Source organism: Grus americana, chromosome 7 (genome assembly GCF_028858705.1).
Source record: "Grus americana isolate bGruAme1 chromosome 7, bGruAme1.mat, whole genome shotgun sequence".
Lineage (NCBI taxonomy): Eukaryota > Metazoa > Chordata > Aves > Gruiformes > Gruidae > Grus > Grus americana.
The window spans coordinates 37791377-37807887 of record NC_072858.1 but is presented as its reverse complement, the minus strand read 5'-3'; the positions used below and the strand labels follow the sequence as shown (position 1 = coordinate 37807887).

The window sequence follows — 16511 nt, the reverse complement described above, 5'->3', positions numbered from 1 at the left end:
TATAACTGCAACCCACTGCCAGCTGCTGCTGCTGCTGCTCTTTGGAGGCTTCACTTTTGCAGTCTGCTCCAGGGTGACTCTGTACATGGTGGCACCTAGATAAGTGCCTCTGTGCGTGTCCCGTGCTTGCGGAAAAGCCTTGCAAGCTTTGCAGCGGGGGTTTGGGAGGTGTGCTGTACCCTAACTGCAGCACTAGCAGAGATTTCCTGTTGCCAGAGCTCTCTGTTCCATGCTGGGATTTACACTGGTGAGTTGCAAACCGCTTTATTTATTTATTTTTTCATGGGATTTGGGGAGTCACTGGGACCCAGCAGTTAAAAAATACAGGTTTTTTTTTTTTTTTTTTACAAGCTGCCTAGAAAGAAGAGAGCAGTGAATGCTGAGACAACTGCCCCAGCGCTTTAAACCTGCACCTCCGCTAGCTCCCGGGGAGAGCTGGTCCCCGCGGATGGTCTATCCTCTCGCACGCGTTCCCCTCGCTTTTGCGCACGCTTTCTGGTGTTAGTTTTGTCTCTGCAGAACGCTATAATAGACAGGCAGATAATGTTTTATCACCCCGTTCGGTGAGCAGTGTCCGTACGCTCTCCTGAGGGCTGTACGAGATGTCCTGGGAACAGAGTGACTTACAGGGGAAAGGAAAATATCAAAAATTGCCTGCGACGGCAAGCCTGGAGGCCAGGAGGGGATGGCGTTGCCACGCAAGAACCCAGCTCAGAGGGCTGAGGGGCTGCCGTGGGTCAGCCCTGCTCCGTCACTGGCTGATGCAAAGGTCCCACGCCCCTGGGTGCCAGTGGTGGGACGCCCCTGGGTGCAGGGTGTTGTGGCCACAGCGGAGCGGTTTTGGCCTGGCATCTCCACCAGGTTTGGCCGCAGCCACTGGAGGTCACTGCTGATCTGCAGCTCCACGTGCAAAGCCACTTTTGGAGAGGTGGCTAGGAGCTCAACTCCCACGTTCTGGTTCTGGGCTGCTCTGCCTCTAACCCCTGCAAAATCCCTGGGAGCTGGGTGGTTGCTGACCTCCGTTAGGAATAAGATCTGGCACCCCCAGCCCTCCCCGGTTATCCCTGTCCCCTGCTCCTGGATGCAGGGACCCTTTGGGGACCCATCACTTCCAGTTGCACAGCTCAGCGTAGGACCTCCTGGGAGGGATGCTGGCCCGGGGAACATCCCACAGCTCCCGAGCAAGCACCGCTGCCAAGTGCAAAGCCTGTACCTGGTGCTCTGGGAGGCAAAGGCAGAATTTCAGCAGTTAATTCTTCCCTCGTTGTTCCTGTCACAAGGTCTGGAGGATGCTCTTATTCATTTCTCCTTTCCTTGGCCTGGCCAGGTCACCTTCTGCCCCCTTTGACCGAGGCGGCTTGGTGTCCCCCAGGGTGCTGCGCCCCAGCTCCGTGGGTGCAATGCAGTCAGCGCTGGGGGTTTGGGGCTGAAAGGTCCCTTCCAGGAGGGTTGGAAATGGGTGGTTTTACAGAAATGTCCCTTCGCTGTCTTTTGCTGTTTGAGCATCCAACCAGAACTGGGGGGGTGGGGAAAAAAAAAAGGGCCCTGGGAAACTTTTAGGTTTCGCTGTCTCAGCAGTGAGATCCATACATCCATCAGCAATGCAAACTGGTAAAATCCCTATCGAAATGTCCTCACCATTTTCGAGGGGGCTGGAGGCACGTTTCCAGCTCCAGTCCCAGCTCCAGCGCCTGGCCCCTCTGGCAGGACTAGAAGTTCGGCCAATTTAGGGTGTAATGCTCTTGCTCAGTGTTTAAGTGAGACCTGGATTAAAATCTTTGGGGGTTTCCAGACGCTCATGTCTCCTCGTCTGCAAGTAGTGAGCAAACCTCCCTTGTTTTGCAAAACTGATCTGCTCTCCGCTGTAAGAGCTCACCCACCAGAATTTATTATCCTCCCTCGCCCCAAGAGGTAAGGGTGGCAATTCCTGATGTACATTGTGCAATGCAAACCTCAGCTGAATGACAAATCCGCCTCTGTAAATCTCCTTTGGAGAAGGAGAAGGGGGAGAGAAAGCAATGGGAAAGGTCCTAGACGTCAGGTGGGTGTCTCCTGTCTTTGGCCAAGGAACAAATGCCGAGGCTGAGAGAGGTTTTGGGTCCACATGGTCCTCCCCAAACACCTGCAGCATGGTTTTGGATGGGGACTGAGGCTCGTGCAGGTCCGTAGGTGGTCCCAGGGGTGGTGCATGCCAGCAGAGATTGTAGCAACTCATCGGCGTGTAAAACACTCCGAGTAAGCCCAAATCCTGACGGTGAGACAAGAGGAGTGGGAAATTATGGGGTGCTCCTGGGGAAAGGGTGAAGACGGGGAGTTAGCGGGACTCGGAGCTGCGGTGAGCAGCTCTGCAGAAAGCTGAGCAATGCGAGAAGGGCGATACACGTTCCCCCCTCCTCCCACGGTCACGCAGGGATCCTCCTGTTCAGACCCGAGGGCAATTACTCTCTGTGTCCTTGGGGTCTGCTCTGAGCGAGACCGCTCCGTAATCAGCAGAGCCTTGGTGCAGGGGAAGCCCTGATTTTAAGCAAAGTCTTGGATGGCCGCCAATACCTTTGCAGAAGTTGGCAGGAGAGGATAAGGCAGTGTCTTCAGCCCCATGGGAACCCTCTTGCGGGGCTGCCGTCGTCCCTGATGATGCTCTGGGGGTTTCTGGGAGCAGAGGTAGCCCTCGTGTCCCCGTCATGCAGCCCTGACGGGGCATTTAGCTTTGCATCTCCAGGATACCCTAAATACGGACCTAAAAAACAGGTCCCTTGGGACCGTGACTTGATTTAAAGGTGGCTTTGGCCATGCTGTTCTTGTTGGAAGTGCCTGAGCTATGGGAGCTGCTCTCTGCCTCTCTCCTTCCTCTTCCCGACTGTGTGTCCAGAAAAGTTAGGAATCAAACAGAAAAAATACACGGCATTTATTTCTGTACATAACCAAAACGTTCGTCGTTAGTGTCTCCAGATGGAAAACCAGACAAGTTTTCTTCTCCCAAACCAGGAGACTTGGTGCTACGTTGTCAGGCTCATAATTTAAAAAAAAAAAAAAGTCAATATCCCTCTTTTTTCTAAAAAGCATGTTTTATAATAAAAAAAAAAAAATTTCAAAGGCACATTCTTATCAGGAAGAAATGAAGAAATACTGCTTTTTCCTTGCGAGCCGCCCTCCAGTGCCAGAGAGGTGTTCGGTGGTCGCGGCTGATAACAATCCAACTTGAGAGGAGAATGCAAAACAGAAGAACAATATTTGCTTGAAGCTAGCTGTAATTTTCACAAATGGTCACCAAAAGAGCCCAAATATCAGCAGAAAAGGGAAGCTGCTGTATTTCTTTGTTGCTGGAACGCTGCCTTCCTGTGTGTAGGGTTGAGGCAATCTTATCTCCATCTGCTGCCTCGATTAGAAGAGAAGGGGAACTGCTGTTCAGGCGATAAAAGGGGCCAGAGGCTTCTCCATTAATATGTAAACTTTGGATCAAAAAAGAAGACGAGAGGCTCTAGGCAGAAGCCACCTCTCAGTAGATGGGTTCTGCATCTGCAAAAGGCACATCTAGTATCTGCTGGCTCCTATAAAGAGGAGGAAGAGGATGGGGTGGAGGTGTGACCCCTCTATTTAACTTCTCCAGTCTGGGTTGAATAACGCCCACCCCAAAGGATGATTACCTGAAGCAACAGCTTTGTAATGTTTGCCCAAGCTCTCTGCGACAGATTCTCAAATCCCGAAAGGGCCACGTCGGGCAAACATCATCTCTTGCCCTCCATGGCAACCAGCATCTCTCTTTGCCCTATAGGATGGACCGAACTGCCAATAACTCATTAAAAAAATAATACCCAAAGGGCGCAGAACTTTCCAAACACCTTGGCAGCTTGTGCCCATGGCTTGAAATCATTTGGTTCCCCAGCTGAGCATTGCTGACTTCAGATCCAGCTCTGCGTGCTGCCCCTGTTAGAGTGGTAATTTCTCTACCTCCAGTGTCTTTGTCCCATGCTGGGAGTCCCGATAATCTCAAAACACCTTTTTACTCCACTCTTTGCAAGCACTAAAATGCTTGTGCTCAGGGAGCTGAGTTGCCTTTGTATTGCAAATAAATGCAAACACCTTCCATTAATCTGGGAAGAAGGTACAGTAATTGGCAACAGGTTACGAAGCATTTTGTCTCGCTTCTCTGCCTTTCTCTAATCTGAGGATTATTCTGCGGTGAATGTCTCTGTGGTTGCGTTAAAAAAATAATTAAAAAACCCCACACCTCCTCCTGAAATAATTTTTTCCCCGTTCCTGGGCAATTTGTCAATGGCAAAACTGTGCATTAAAGGAGGGGTCATTCACTCCCTTCGTTTGGAACCTCCTCCCTGCTGGCTGCTTTGATAAATTTGGAGAAAACATGGCATTTTTGGGTACAGGCTCAGCCCTCTGTTGGGCTCTGAGAAACTAATTCATTAGCAAAAGAAGGCTGTTTTTCACAAGGACCAGTTTGGCTTCCAGCAAGCCCTTCCCCATGAAAGGGAAGAGTTCAGGCGGGGGAAATCTCAGTGTTTGGGGTGGGGAGGGCAGGTTTGGCTCCTCCAGCCCCGAGCAAGGGGTGCCTCTGGCTGTCCTGCAGCAGTTCCTCTCGTGGTCTCTTCTGGTGCCCTTCTTGCAACGTTTTTCTTATTAAAAGATGATTGTGGAGGAGTTGGACAGAGTCCTTGGGAGTTCAGAGAGAACTGAGGTGTGTGGCAGGAGAGGGGGCACTTATCCAGTCCCAAAGTGCTCCGACTCCCCTACTCTTCTGCCGTCATCAGGAGGTTGCAGACCTTGGAGTTGGCCCGGTGCAAGGCAAACTCCCGCCCGGGCACGGTGCCCTTCCTGCCTTTTCGAGCGGTGCTGCTCTGGTTCCCAGCAGACTTGGAAACTGTGAAGATTTCTCTGCGGGACAAGGCAACAGTGAGATGGTCAGGAGGCTGTGGTGGTGGTGGACCTCATCCTCCTCCCAGACCAGCATGTTCACCACCTCCTGATGGTCTAGGCATGGTGCTTCCACCCATGTCATCTTGAAATTGCTGTGTCCTTCCCCCATCCCTACAGGTTTCAACCCATCCTGCTCAGTAAGCGTATAACCATTAATTCCCTCCACTCCCCAAGAAGTCCTCCCTTATCTCAAGCGCATCATGATGTTTCTACAGGATCTGGATGTATCTAGAGACTACCTGTATGGGACCTGCTCCTCTCTCAGCTGCAGGCACATGAGCACCGGGCTGCTGGAAAACCTCAGCGTGGTGTCAAAGTGGATTGAGGTCTCTGCCTCCGTCTGACTTCTCAAGGTGGCTTGGAGGAAAGGGGCGTCTAGTTCTGCCTGGAAATCAATGGCAAGGCTTCCCCTGTGAGAGAGAAGCACGTGGGTCTGGTCATCAAGCAATGGCCCTGCGCCGGGCACCACGCACTGGCACCAAACAACCCCATAAGCATCTTAATTTTAGGTCTGGTTGTGGAAAAGGAGTGTGTAACCAGTGCCCACCAGACCCCTACCCAAGGTGCCCACCAGGAAGGGCTAGACCCAGCAGGAGGAGAGCCTGAGGTGGAGCATCCTTCATGCTAGGTGCTGACCCCCGGCCCCAGGTACCCTGCATCTGCAGAGCCAAGCATTTTCCCACCCGCTGACCTCGCGTTGATGCTGGTTTTCAATTCCTGCTCCCAAATGCTCACGTCCATGTCGGCTGAAATGTCAAGCCCCAGCCCGCCCTGGAGTTTGATGGCCACTTGGAGGCCAGACTGCAGAGGAATGACCTGGAAGATGGAGAAGGCAGACCATGCTGCGACCGGGCACCGCTCTTGGCTGAGCGGCTGATACCGGCAGCAACGTGCGGCTGCTGGGCTTGCACAGGAGCAACCTGAGCCACATATATCCCATGGCAGAGTCAGCCATCCCATTGTTTTACCAACCCCAAGAGACAGCTGGAAGTGTCGCCTCGCTCTTAGATCTGTATCCGCAGCAAGCAACATACCTAAAATCCACTGGCCCATGCTATGGGATTCACTAGGATTTGGCGTGGACCTCCCTCCATCCAGTACCTGGTGATGGTCCATCAGCAGGAGGTTCCCTTTGACCACGCTTGTGGGTTCTCCGCTGCTTAACAGCACCTTGGCCATCAAGTCTGTATATCCCTGGAAGAAGACGATCGGCCGCAACTGAACATCGAAGAAGATGGCAGACATCCCGGCCACGAGCTCTGGTTCCTCTTCTCCTTCCAAGACGTTTTCTCCCAGCATTGACTCCATCCCTTGTGCTTCAATAGTGACCTAAGACACAGAAGTGGAGAAGTGCAAGCTGCACGGAGCAAAGCTGGAGAGTCTGTTTCATGCTGCGGGGGCATGCTGAGTGATGTCAAGCACCATAAGGAGGTTGAGGGGACACAGAGGGGGCAGTGGCACCACTGGGTTGGTGCCATCACCCCCCTCCATGTATGTGCCCCCCCAGCCGCTGTCCCGGCAGCAAACCTGAGCTGCGTGAAGTCGCCGGCCGTGGCTGAGCAGCGAGAAGTCAGAGACGCTCTTCCTCAGGAATCCACCCTCCAAAAACAGCAGGTCCAGCCCAAAGGTGGAAAGCAGGTCCTGGGTGACTGGAAGGCAGAGAGGCACCCGTAAGCATCGCCGGGCAGCGTCTGGCACATCTCTTTTTGCGAATGAGTTGCTGAATGGTGGTGAACCATAAATGCTCTGGGAAGCAGCAGCAGGGGATGAAGGCTGACAGAAAAATACAGAGCCCGTAGGTGGGATGTGCAAGGCTGAGATCCCGGCAAGGGGGTCTCCTGCGCCTGGTGCCGCCAAGTCAGAGCTCAGCAGGGTGGAGTGGTCTCTTAAAAGAGCTCATCCAGACTGATTGTGGGAATGGGGAGGTCAGTGGGTACGTCTAAAAGCAGGATCCTGAGAGCCCCTTGGTAATTTGTGAGCCTCCCCAACAGATCGTGTGGCTGCTCCTGTAGAGCTGTCCCATCTATGGATGGGGTGGCTGACCTGCACAGATTTCGTACGTTAGCCATTAAATACCTGTTAAAGCTAAATGATGCAGAGGGGAAAGCTGCTCTGCGCCATCTCCTCCTGTTCTTGCAATAAGCAAAGGATTTAGCGTTCAATGTTGTTGTTCTGGGTGTTGGCTGTCTGGCCTCTACCTACCCCCGCAAGGGGGTAACTGAGCCAATTTGAAGAGGGATGGAAATGAGAGCCGAGGGGTGAAGATTTCAGCAGATATCTAGCAAGCATCGACTGTTGCAGTCTCTCTGAAGTCTGATGATTTTTATGATTCTCCTCTTTCAAGAGCTTATTAAAACTACCTAAGGAACTGAAGAACGGAGCTAAATGTCTTGACTTAACAGGAAAAGCAAAGAAACTCCCACCTACAATCTACCATTGGTTTCATCTCCAGCTGAAGTTCCTCTTCCAAATTAGCAGGGTTTTGGAAAAGAATGTGGCAAGCCCCAGCCCTCCTGCTGTAGAAAGCTGGGTGGTCGCAGGGGTGTCAGTGGTGTCAGCCCCTCCTTCAGCTGTTTGAGGGGACCGTGGGATGAGTGTGCCCTGTGTCCTCACCTGTCAGAGGTCCTGAGAAAGAAGAGGAGATGCCAGCTTTCGAGAAGAAGTTGTAATTATTTATGCGTGGGTCTTTCATGATGTCTCTCATTATCTTCCTGGAAGCAAGAGGGAAAGGGTATGTCAGCACCGGGAAGGAAGGAAGGAAGGGAAAATGTTGTTGGTCATTACAGAAGTCTGTACAAAGAAGGAAATATAAATTTCCAAAATATTTCTCTCAGTTGACCAGAGAAGCGTGAGCAAAAAATGAAATGAGCAGACGTGGGCTACGCTGGAATTTCTCTCTCCTCCAGTTTTTTGGGGTAAGCCAGTCAGATATTTTCACATGGCCTCTGCTTAGCTCTGAAAAACGTCAGTGCTCAGTTCGTTTTGTGCAGGTGGGAAGATCAATGCAGTTACAAATTGCGCGCTGCCCTGCGAGCCAGAGCTTTGACCTCCAAGGACTCTGCTGAAGCCACGAGCCTGGGTCCCTCTGCCACGGGGCAGGACGAGGAGGGATGCCGGGTTTCGGAGGGATGGCACGTTTTGGCTGCTTGGGTGTCATCTGCAATAGCAGCCCAGCTGTTTTCTTCCTCCTGCAGCCGGCAGCCCCAAGAAGCGATGCCAGCACGCTTTAAAGGCACGCTGGGTCAAAAGCCACAGCTGGAGCGGGGAGGAGGAAAAAAAAAAAAGTGATGTAGAGCTAGGGGGGGAAAAATGCAATCTTCTTCCCCAGACCCACCTCGCCGGGTGGTGGTGGTCAGCACGCAGGCTGTCCCGGACCTTCAGCAGAAGAAACGTTGCTGTCTCCGTCTCCATCTCGTTGGCGGCCAGCAGGATGTTGATGACATCCATGGGCGAGGGTTCGTTATCTAGGAGGATTTCTGCAGCAGCCAGGCGACATGTTTTTTCGTAGCTTTTCCTCTTCTCATGGAAAATCCTCCTCATTGCTCGTTTCACCTGATGCAAGAGGGCAATTAAAATGGTACCGTTAGGCTCCATTTGCACCCCAATGGCTTGCCTTTGAACGGGAAGAGGAGCACCAAGCCTCGGCAGCTTTGTTTCGTACCTTGCCGGAGATGTGCCGAGTGGGAAATCGCCGCAGGGCAGAGACGGCCGCGGCGGCGGCGGGACCCTCCTCGGCGTGGTCCAGGAGGATGGGGATGGTTTCGGGGAGCACCGCATTCCCCAGGGCCAGCAGGTAAATGACCACCTCGGACTCCTCCTTGGCACCTCTGAGCCCCCCAAGGATGGTTTCCACCCCGCGCTCCACCTCCTGCTCGGGGTTTGCAGGAGGGCAGAAGTGAAGGAGAATGAGGGGAGGGACAGGAGACGTTTTGGGCACCCCTGGAAGAGAGAGGGGGGGGGGTGTCCGGAAAAGCCAAGGATGGGCGTTTGCAGAGGACCCACCTGCAGCTCACACAGCTTCTGCTGGCACAGCTTGCCGACCAGGGAGCCCACGGCCACTATCCCGGTCTCCCAGACCTCGGGGGCCAGCTGCTTCCCATCCAGCTTGTCCTGGGAACCGGGAAAGGGGTGTTAGGAAGTAGGAAAAAGGAAAAATAAAAGGGGGGGGGGAGGGAAGGGGGGTGGTGGTGGAACATGCTTTACTTATTATTCCAAAGCATTTACCAAAAAAGTAAGGACAAACTAGTTCTTACCTGCTTTGAAGGAGGCAATGCATGGTTTAATTGGATAAAATACTGATTTTTCACAGTGGCTTTTAATTAAGCTTTTATTGTCCGTAATGCACTGATATAAAGCACTTTCTGCTGAATGCTTTTTCTCTGAGGAGCATCTGCTCCCATCGCCAGTGTCCCATTAAAGGGACATAAAATAATTGCGTAAGCAGGAAGATATACTTCTACAGAAACGTATTTTCCTTTTTGAGGAAAATACGCTTGCTGTTCCCTCCTGGCTGAAACAAGGTGAGGATCCATCCTGGACCCAGGACCCTCAGGGAAGGAGAGAAATGTCCGTACTTACTAACACCAGGCGGAGAAGCTCTCCCGAAGGCCGGGGAGAGAAGGCTGCTGCATAGAGAAACTTCTCCAGCAGGGACTTGGGCTCCTTGCCGAAATCCAGAAAGTCCGAGAGAGCTGCCAAGGATGCCACCGACTGTGCGGCCACCGCCGCCTCCACGACGAAGGGGCTGGAGGAAGAAGAGGGAGGTCATCAGTGGCACGACCCAGCGGTAGAGCTGGAGAAGGAACAAGGTGCCCTGCGCAGGTCCTCATCCCCCTTTCTCTTCTCCGTGCTGTCCTCTTGTTTTAAAACTCACGGGAGCTTCAGTTCATGGGTTAAAAACCAGAACCCCAAACTAGAAGGTTGGCTCTTGCTCTGAACTCACCCACATCTGGGTATTTGACTGCGGACGGGAGCCCGGCCCCAGCGCCTGCACTGACAAGTGATGGATGCTACGGCCATGGGTGGACGGTCTGTAAATAACAAACCTCCAGCGATATTTGCAGAAAGCCTCGCTGGACCATTTTCTCTGCTCCAAAACCAGCAAAAAACCCCACAAAAAACCCCAAACAAAACAAAACAAAGGCCACGCAGTGTTTGTACAGAACAGGCATTAAGAAAAAGCAGAGCACGTTCGCACTAGTCGGGACGGCTGCCTGGACCAGGTATGGTGTATGGACCAGCACCAAATGCCCCAGGTTGCCGAGGCCAGGAATGACCCTACGTGCCAGGGCTCTACGCGCCCGGAAAATAGCTCTTGGGAGTCTCACAGCATCTCCTCGGGTGTTCTTCTCAGCAGCTGCAGAACGTCTCTCTTCTTGGTGCTGCGCAGCATCTGGGTGAACCTCTGGAACTGCCACGTGGTCGCCGCCTTCGAGGTGTCCATTTTGAGTCTCTGGCTGTCAAAAGCCTTCAGGTAGGCTCTCAGCTACAAAGACAAGGTTTGTTAGGTGGAATTTGGTCTCTGTTACTCCTGATCCTGAATCCATGGGATAACGTTTATACACGGGAAATATTTAGGAGGACTTGTGCTGAAGCCCAAACGCCCCAGTTTGTGGTACGTGCCAGGAAAAGAGCAAGAGAAACTGTGAGCATCACCGGTGCCTGAAAGCCATTGCAATTCCAGATCTCCTAGGTGAAAAGCCTGGAGGACTTGAGGAGGCAGAATTCACCCCTCCTTTGTCCTTGCTAGCCTGACCCGCGGCGGGAATGTTTCCTGACCTCAGACCCGTGATGAGTTCAACCCAACTGGATGTGCCAGCCGCGCACCAGGTTACCTCCCCCATCACAGAAACGCAGCTATGTCTGGGGGGACAGAGGGGTCCTTCCACCACGGGCAGCAACGTTAGGTACTATTTAGGAGAGGCAGCAAGTCAGGCTGCTGCTCTACAGCGCTCCCAGGGCCGCATCCTGCCTTGACAGCGGTAACCAGCCCCTCCAAATTGCACCCCCATGGTTTAACCCCAAATCCTACAGCCTTCTCCTGCACCTGGTGAGTTTTGGGGGTAGGTAGCATCACTGACCGATGGGCAACGGGTGCAGACCCTCCTGAAGGGCAGGCTGGCCATACCCAGGGGCTGGTGCCGTCCCTCCGTGCCAGCCAGCGCATCCTCGAGGCTTCGTCCGGCTACCTCTGCGGGGCCGGGCATCGGAGGAGACAGTAGCTGGAGCTGCTGCCTGTGGAGGGAGAAGAAGCCATCAGGAAGGAGATGCGGGGGGAAGCTGACAAAAGGTGTCCGGTATTTCCTCCAACAGATTATCCCGTGCCAGGCTGCCCAGTTCGGGCAGTGGTACGGGGACATCGCTCACCTTGAACTGATTTTGATGCCGATGGAGGACCTCAGGGCTGGAGACACCATGTGGCTTTCCTCGGCCAGCACGGAGTGGAGGAGGTTGTCTTTCACCATGTACTGGCTTTTGCTGGTGGGCTGCCACTCGACTCCAAAAATCTTGAAAGAGGAAAAGCAAGGAGAAAAAATGCAACCTTTTCCTTCTTTCCCTTCTCCCCAGGAGATTTCTCTCCTCTCTATTAGCAGCAAAAGAGTTTTCCAGTCCACAAAGTCACCCGCTTCACTTGCAAAATGTAGGAAGGGAAAATCCAGAAGAGCCCCAGCTCTTCCCAGATGTGGGAGAAGGCAGCACCAGCTGAGGACCACGGTGCGGGGACGCTCTTGCCCGCGGTTGATGCGGGGAGACAGACTGGTGGCACCGTGCGGACTTTCTCTTTCGAGGTGGTGCCGCCCTGGCTCAGCCGCAGAAGAAAAGGGCGGCAGAGGGAGCAGGGGATGCTCCTGCCCGGCGTGGGTGATGCCTGGAGACCACAGACTGGAAAGAGATGCCTCCCAAAGCATTGCCCTTCCTGCAGGTCCATGCAAGGGTGCTAGCTCCGTAGCTGCCCCAACGCAGCTGCACGGTGTGGGAAGAGGCATGGCCTCCAATGCCAAAACCTGCCTCATCCTGACGAGCATCAGCAAGGACTTTCTCCAAGCGAAAGAGGAAGCTAAGCATCAGCAATTTCCACCAAGCTCATGCCAAAATACGCTCGGCTTCCTCGCGGAGCTGCGCGGTGACCTTGGGGAAACTCTCTGGCTTTTCCTTCCGAAAGAAATGACGCACTCGCTGAACTTCACCTCTGCCTCCTCTCCCAGCCCCGGCGAGGGGAGATGTTATCGGAGCAGCTGGGCTTGCACGTGGCGGGTCTCGGGGAAGAGCTGAACCATGTGCAAGCAGTGGTTTTTGGCAGCAAATGGCATTAGCAATAATATTTTAATATTTTAATAGAGAGGGGTTTTTTATACATAGGCTTTGCCTTTTACAGAGCTGGGCAGCATCGTTATTTTGCTGTCACAGCTACGGGTACAGGTGAGGTCCAGAGAGCTGCCTCGATCCAGACGGCTTGTGGGAAAACCCTACTGTGCGGTGATGTCCATTTTTATATTGAATTCAGTAGAATTTATATATTTAAAAAAAAAACCCAACCAAACCACACCATTGATTTTAGCCATGGCAGGTGTAACTGCATAAAAACCCACAGAGTTTCATCTATTTATGTCAGGGCTGAACACGGGCTACTGCTTTAAATGAAACAAGCAGCAGTCTCTGGTCCTGTCCCCTGTCAACCTAATCCCCAATCCAATCAGTCTGAGGTCCAGAAAACCTTTCTGTATCTCCACCTTCCCGAGCAGGATTAGCTGGCAGCTCAGAAGTGATAACAAGGATGGGGATGGGATGACCCAGGACATCTTTTCTGCTCCTACCCACCTTGAAACCATGTGTTCCTCCTGAGCTATGTTGGTGCATCCCACTTTGGGTCTAAAACCTGGAGTCCCATCCCAGGCTGGTGCAGGAGGCTGAAGCCAGCTGGGAGTGGGACCCAAAGCCCACCTGCAGGAAGATTTTTGGGGACAGCCCACCACCACGAGAGCAATGGACTTGCTTTGTTTACGGAGGCGAATCCGGACTTCGGCTTTGTGCAGCTGAGGAGATCTTTTGTCTTCGTGGTGGAGTGGTTGGACACGGCGTACGTGACTTGGCAGCTCCCGGAGGCGTCCTCCTGAAACACAAGTGTGAGTGACCGTGGGTAAAGGTGATCGGCTTTGGTCGGGCCTGAATAAAACGACCTGTGCAGAGGACAGACACAAAGCACAAACTAATAAATAGAAAAACCATCAAAAAGCTGGAAAGTGGGCTGTATTTGGGGGTGTTGGATAGCTCCAAGTCCATCTGGGTAGGAAATTCGGTTTTTCAAATTCAGGTGAACCCCAGCAGCAGCATCTTTGTGCCTGCATTTTGGGACCTGAGGTTATTTTATGTTGTTCACAGGTCACTCCAGCATCATTTGAGCTCCGGATGGGATTTCCCTGCTAGGTTGGGCAAAGTGAATCCAACTTGGCAGAAATCCTTGTCAATTTTTTTTTTTTCCTCCACTTTTCCTGCTGTCCAGGGAAAGCTGATGATTTTATCAGTGTGCCCATTCCTGAAAATCATATACAGATATTTTTTTTTTTAATTGATGTTCACAAACCCCTTCTGTCTTTCCAATAGTCATTCTTGCTCACAGCCCAGGGGTAGCTGGAGCAGCAAAGCCTGTGATGCTTATCCTGAATTTTGCCTCCTCTGCTGAAGGACCTGGGCTGCCGGTGCTTTGGGGATGGTTCTCCTGCTGTGGCATGGTCCCTGGCTTCCGGGCAGGATCTGGCCCCGGCTCTGCACCTACCTCCACTGCAGTGCCGGCGTGGGGCTGGAGCTGGAGCAGACTGATGACACCTCGCTTCAGGTTCGAGATCAGGATGCTTTCTCCTTCATCCCCGTAGAAGGCTTTGACCTGAGAGGGCAAGAGGTGATGTCTGCCTGCGGGGATGGCTCTGGGGGCCCTGCGGGCGCTCTGCTGCCTTCCCTGCTCAAAGGCATCTCCCCCGCGACCTAAGCGACACCCTGGAGGTACCCAAAGATTTTTCACGAGGAGGACCGAATCCCTCAATAGCACGGGCTTTGTGGATGCATGCCTGCAAATTTTCCCTTTTTTTTCCCCCCCCCAAGCCTTAGAGGAGAAGGTCAGAAAGAAGCTCTCATCCCACGCTTAGGACCGAGGTCCATCTCACGTGGGATGCTGCAGCTCCAGCCAAGCCTGCAGCCCCTTTGGAGGATGGGGCTGCATCTAGGGCCACCCTGGACCCTGCAGGAGACCTGCGTTTGCCACCCTGTCCGGTTCCTTGTGGTCTGATATGAAATCAGAGGTGGAGCAGGAGTTCCTATGGACTTTGTAGCTGGGAAAATTTGGGATGCGGGCAGGAGTTCTCTGCGGAGGGTATAAGCAAGCCCAGGAGGTGTCCAGCTGACCTTCCCGCTGCTCCAGGAGATGAACACCGGCTGCTGGAGCTCTGCCTGTGCCTCCTGGCTCAGTGCAATCTCTGCAGGGGGACTTCCAGTGCCATCCTGGCTCCTTTCCTCTTCTGACTCCTGTTGGGCTTTCAGGTCGTGGATCTACGAGAGCAGAAGATGGCAGAAAGCAGCGACCAAGCGTGTCTGCTCTAAAGTCGCTATGCGTTCCACCTGCAAGCAATGGCCTCTTGGTCAGAGAGGTCATTTTCCAGATGGCTTGGGCTAGAAAGGGAAGGGGCTAAAGAGAGACAGCATCACTGCTCCCACGAGGAGTACCCGGCTGCAATGGCTTTACTACCCCACGTACCTGCACCTGGAGCAGCTCTTCCCCACCTTGGTCCCTCCAGAGCTGGTGCAGCTTGACCAATGCCTCAGCCCGCAGCCAGGTTCCTGGCGGGGATGGCGTGGATGTGTGGTCCAGCTGGACGTCCAGGGAATAGCGGTACCGATACAGGGTCCCGGGCTGGAAAGAAAGCAGCTGCAAGTCCCCTAAGGAAAGATGGAAATGTTGAAGGTACGTGGTCGCAGACCTCAGTCCCTCCACTCGCCGCGGCCAGCACCCTCCATCCTAAAGAAGAACTGGACTCGCGGGGATGCTCATGACCTGCATCCCTTTGCCTCCTGGAAGGGTCATTTTTACGCCGAGCAGTAGGTATAGCTGACACGTTTTGGGGGAGAACGTGGGAAGGTTTTCATGGGAAATCATTTGTGCCTGGGGTTTGGATATTTGGGTGTTCTCACGGCGAGAGCTGATCCCCGCTTGTGTTTCCAGTCCCGCCTTAGAAACGATGGTCAGAGGGAGAGCTCTGCTTGGGAACTTCAGGGCTTTTCGAAAGTGCTGGAGGAACACACTTTAATCCTGAAGTAAAGTTTCCTGAGCGTGCCCACAGACAGGAGGGATATCTCAAAGCGTCTTTTCAGCATTGTGCATTACCTGGTGCATTTTTATTTAGGGGAGAAGAGAGGCCGTATTCTTCATATTGTGTGTTTCCCATCAGAACTGCTAACTGTTAATTAAATCACTGACTTAGTGATAGGGCATAATGAAGTTGGTGGGGCTGCTTTAGATCAAAACTCCTCTTTGCTTTAATCTTATTTATCTAGAATTATTTGGAGTCCCTTCTCTTGTTCATATACAAATATAACTGGGGAGGAGGGGATCGCCTTTGCCATGATATAACCAATCTAATCTATTTTCTAAAGTCACTTGAAATTCTCCTGCAAATCCGATGCGCTTGTTGGGCTTCTGAAATGTTTTATAGTTTTGCTACTTTTGTTATAATGACAAATGAATCGATGGAAATCCAGCTCATTCCCTGGGGCTTTCCTCCATGAGTCAGACTGAAAAGTTTCTATATTTCTGCACCGTGCGCAGTTAAAAAAGCTCCAGCTCTCCGCTTTTCCTCACCCCCCCCACCCCCAGGGGAGGACTTCCACGGTCCCCAAAAATTTCCCCGTCCTCGGGAGATGCTCAGACTGTTTGCAGTTGTTGTGGCAATAACTCTTCCCTCCCTGGCCTCACGTTGCGTTTCGGCGAGCACCGGGATGCGCGCCGGGATGAGGATCCTGCTTCTCGGGGTAGCCGAACCCTGTCGTGTCCCTGGACCCGAAACAGCCCAAAATCTCTTACCTTTTGCCGTGCTCAGGAAGGAAAAGCAAAGCAGGCAAACGTAGCCTGAAAACGCCTGTGGATTCATGGTGGGCTCTGGGAGCTGGGTGGGAGCCTGGGAAGGAAAAGAGGGGGGTGGGAGAGGGACCGTACAACAAAAGTGGGCGAGATTTGCAGCGTCAGGCGCTGGGGCCCGACCTTCTCCAAGGAAAAGCAAATAATTAAACCTTTGCACCAACCCCCGGCAGCCGGGGAGGGTTTGGAAATCAGCTGAGATTTGCCAAAGGCCGGCAGAAGGGGAGGAAAACTGCCAGAAAAAAAGGGAAAAAAAAGAAAAAGGAAAAAAAAGAAAAAAGGCTGCCAGAAGCATTGCAGGGCGGGGAGAAACGGGCAACTTGCTTTGATATGGGAGGGGGATGCTCAGAAAGCTGCTCCGCCCCTTGGGGAACCATCTCTTCCCACCAGAAGGGAAAGGGGAAGAAATTGTTGCTTTTAAAAGAAAAAAAAACCCAGGAGGAGGGAAGGGGGAAAAAAA

The 16511-nt window shown here is 52.9% G+C and overlaps 1 protein-coding gene across 1 annotated transcript; it reads right to left on the bottom strand.

The window, feature by feature from the left end:
• Window positions 1–2914: 2914 nt before the first annotated feature.
• On the bottom strand, window positions 2915–16511 carry LOC129209038 (microsomal triglyceride transfer protein-like). Its single transcript, XM_054832774.1, has 19 exons — window positions 16204–16511; window positions 15998–16091; window positions 14675–14856; window positions 14326–14469; window positions 13703–13810; window positions 12923–13039; window positions 11296–11435; window positions 11010–11163; window positions 10257–10414; window positions 9508–9673; window positions 8932–9039; window positions 8591–8797; window positions 8264–8481; window positions 7543–7640; window positions 6457–6578; window positions 6031–6258; window positions 5621–5745; window positions 5169–5339; window positions 2915–4887 (listed from the first exon to the last, which is right to left on the bottom strand). The coding sequence occupies exons 2-19, from the start codon at window positions 16062–16064 to the stop codon at window positions 4743–4745; spliced, it is 2658 nt and encodes an 885-aa protein (XP_054688749.1). The 5' UTR covers window positions 16065–16091; window positions 16204–16511; the 3' UTR covers window positions 2915–4742.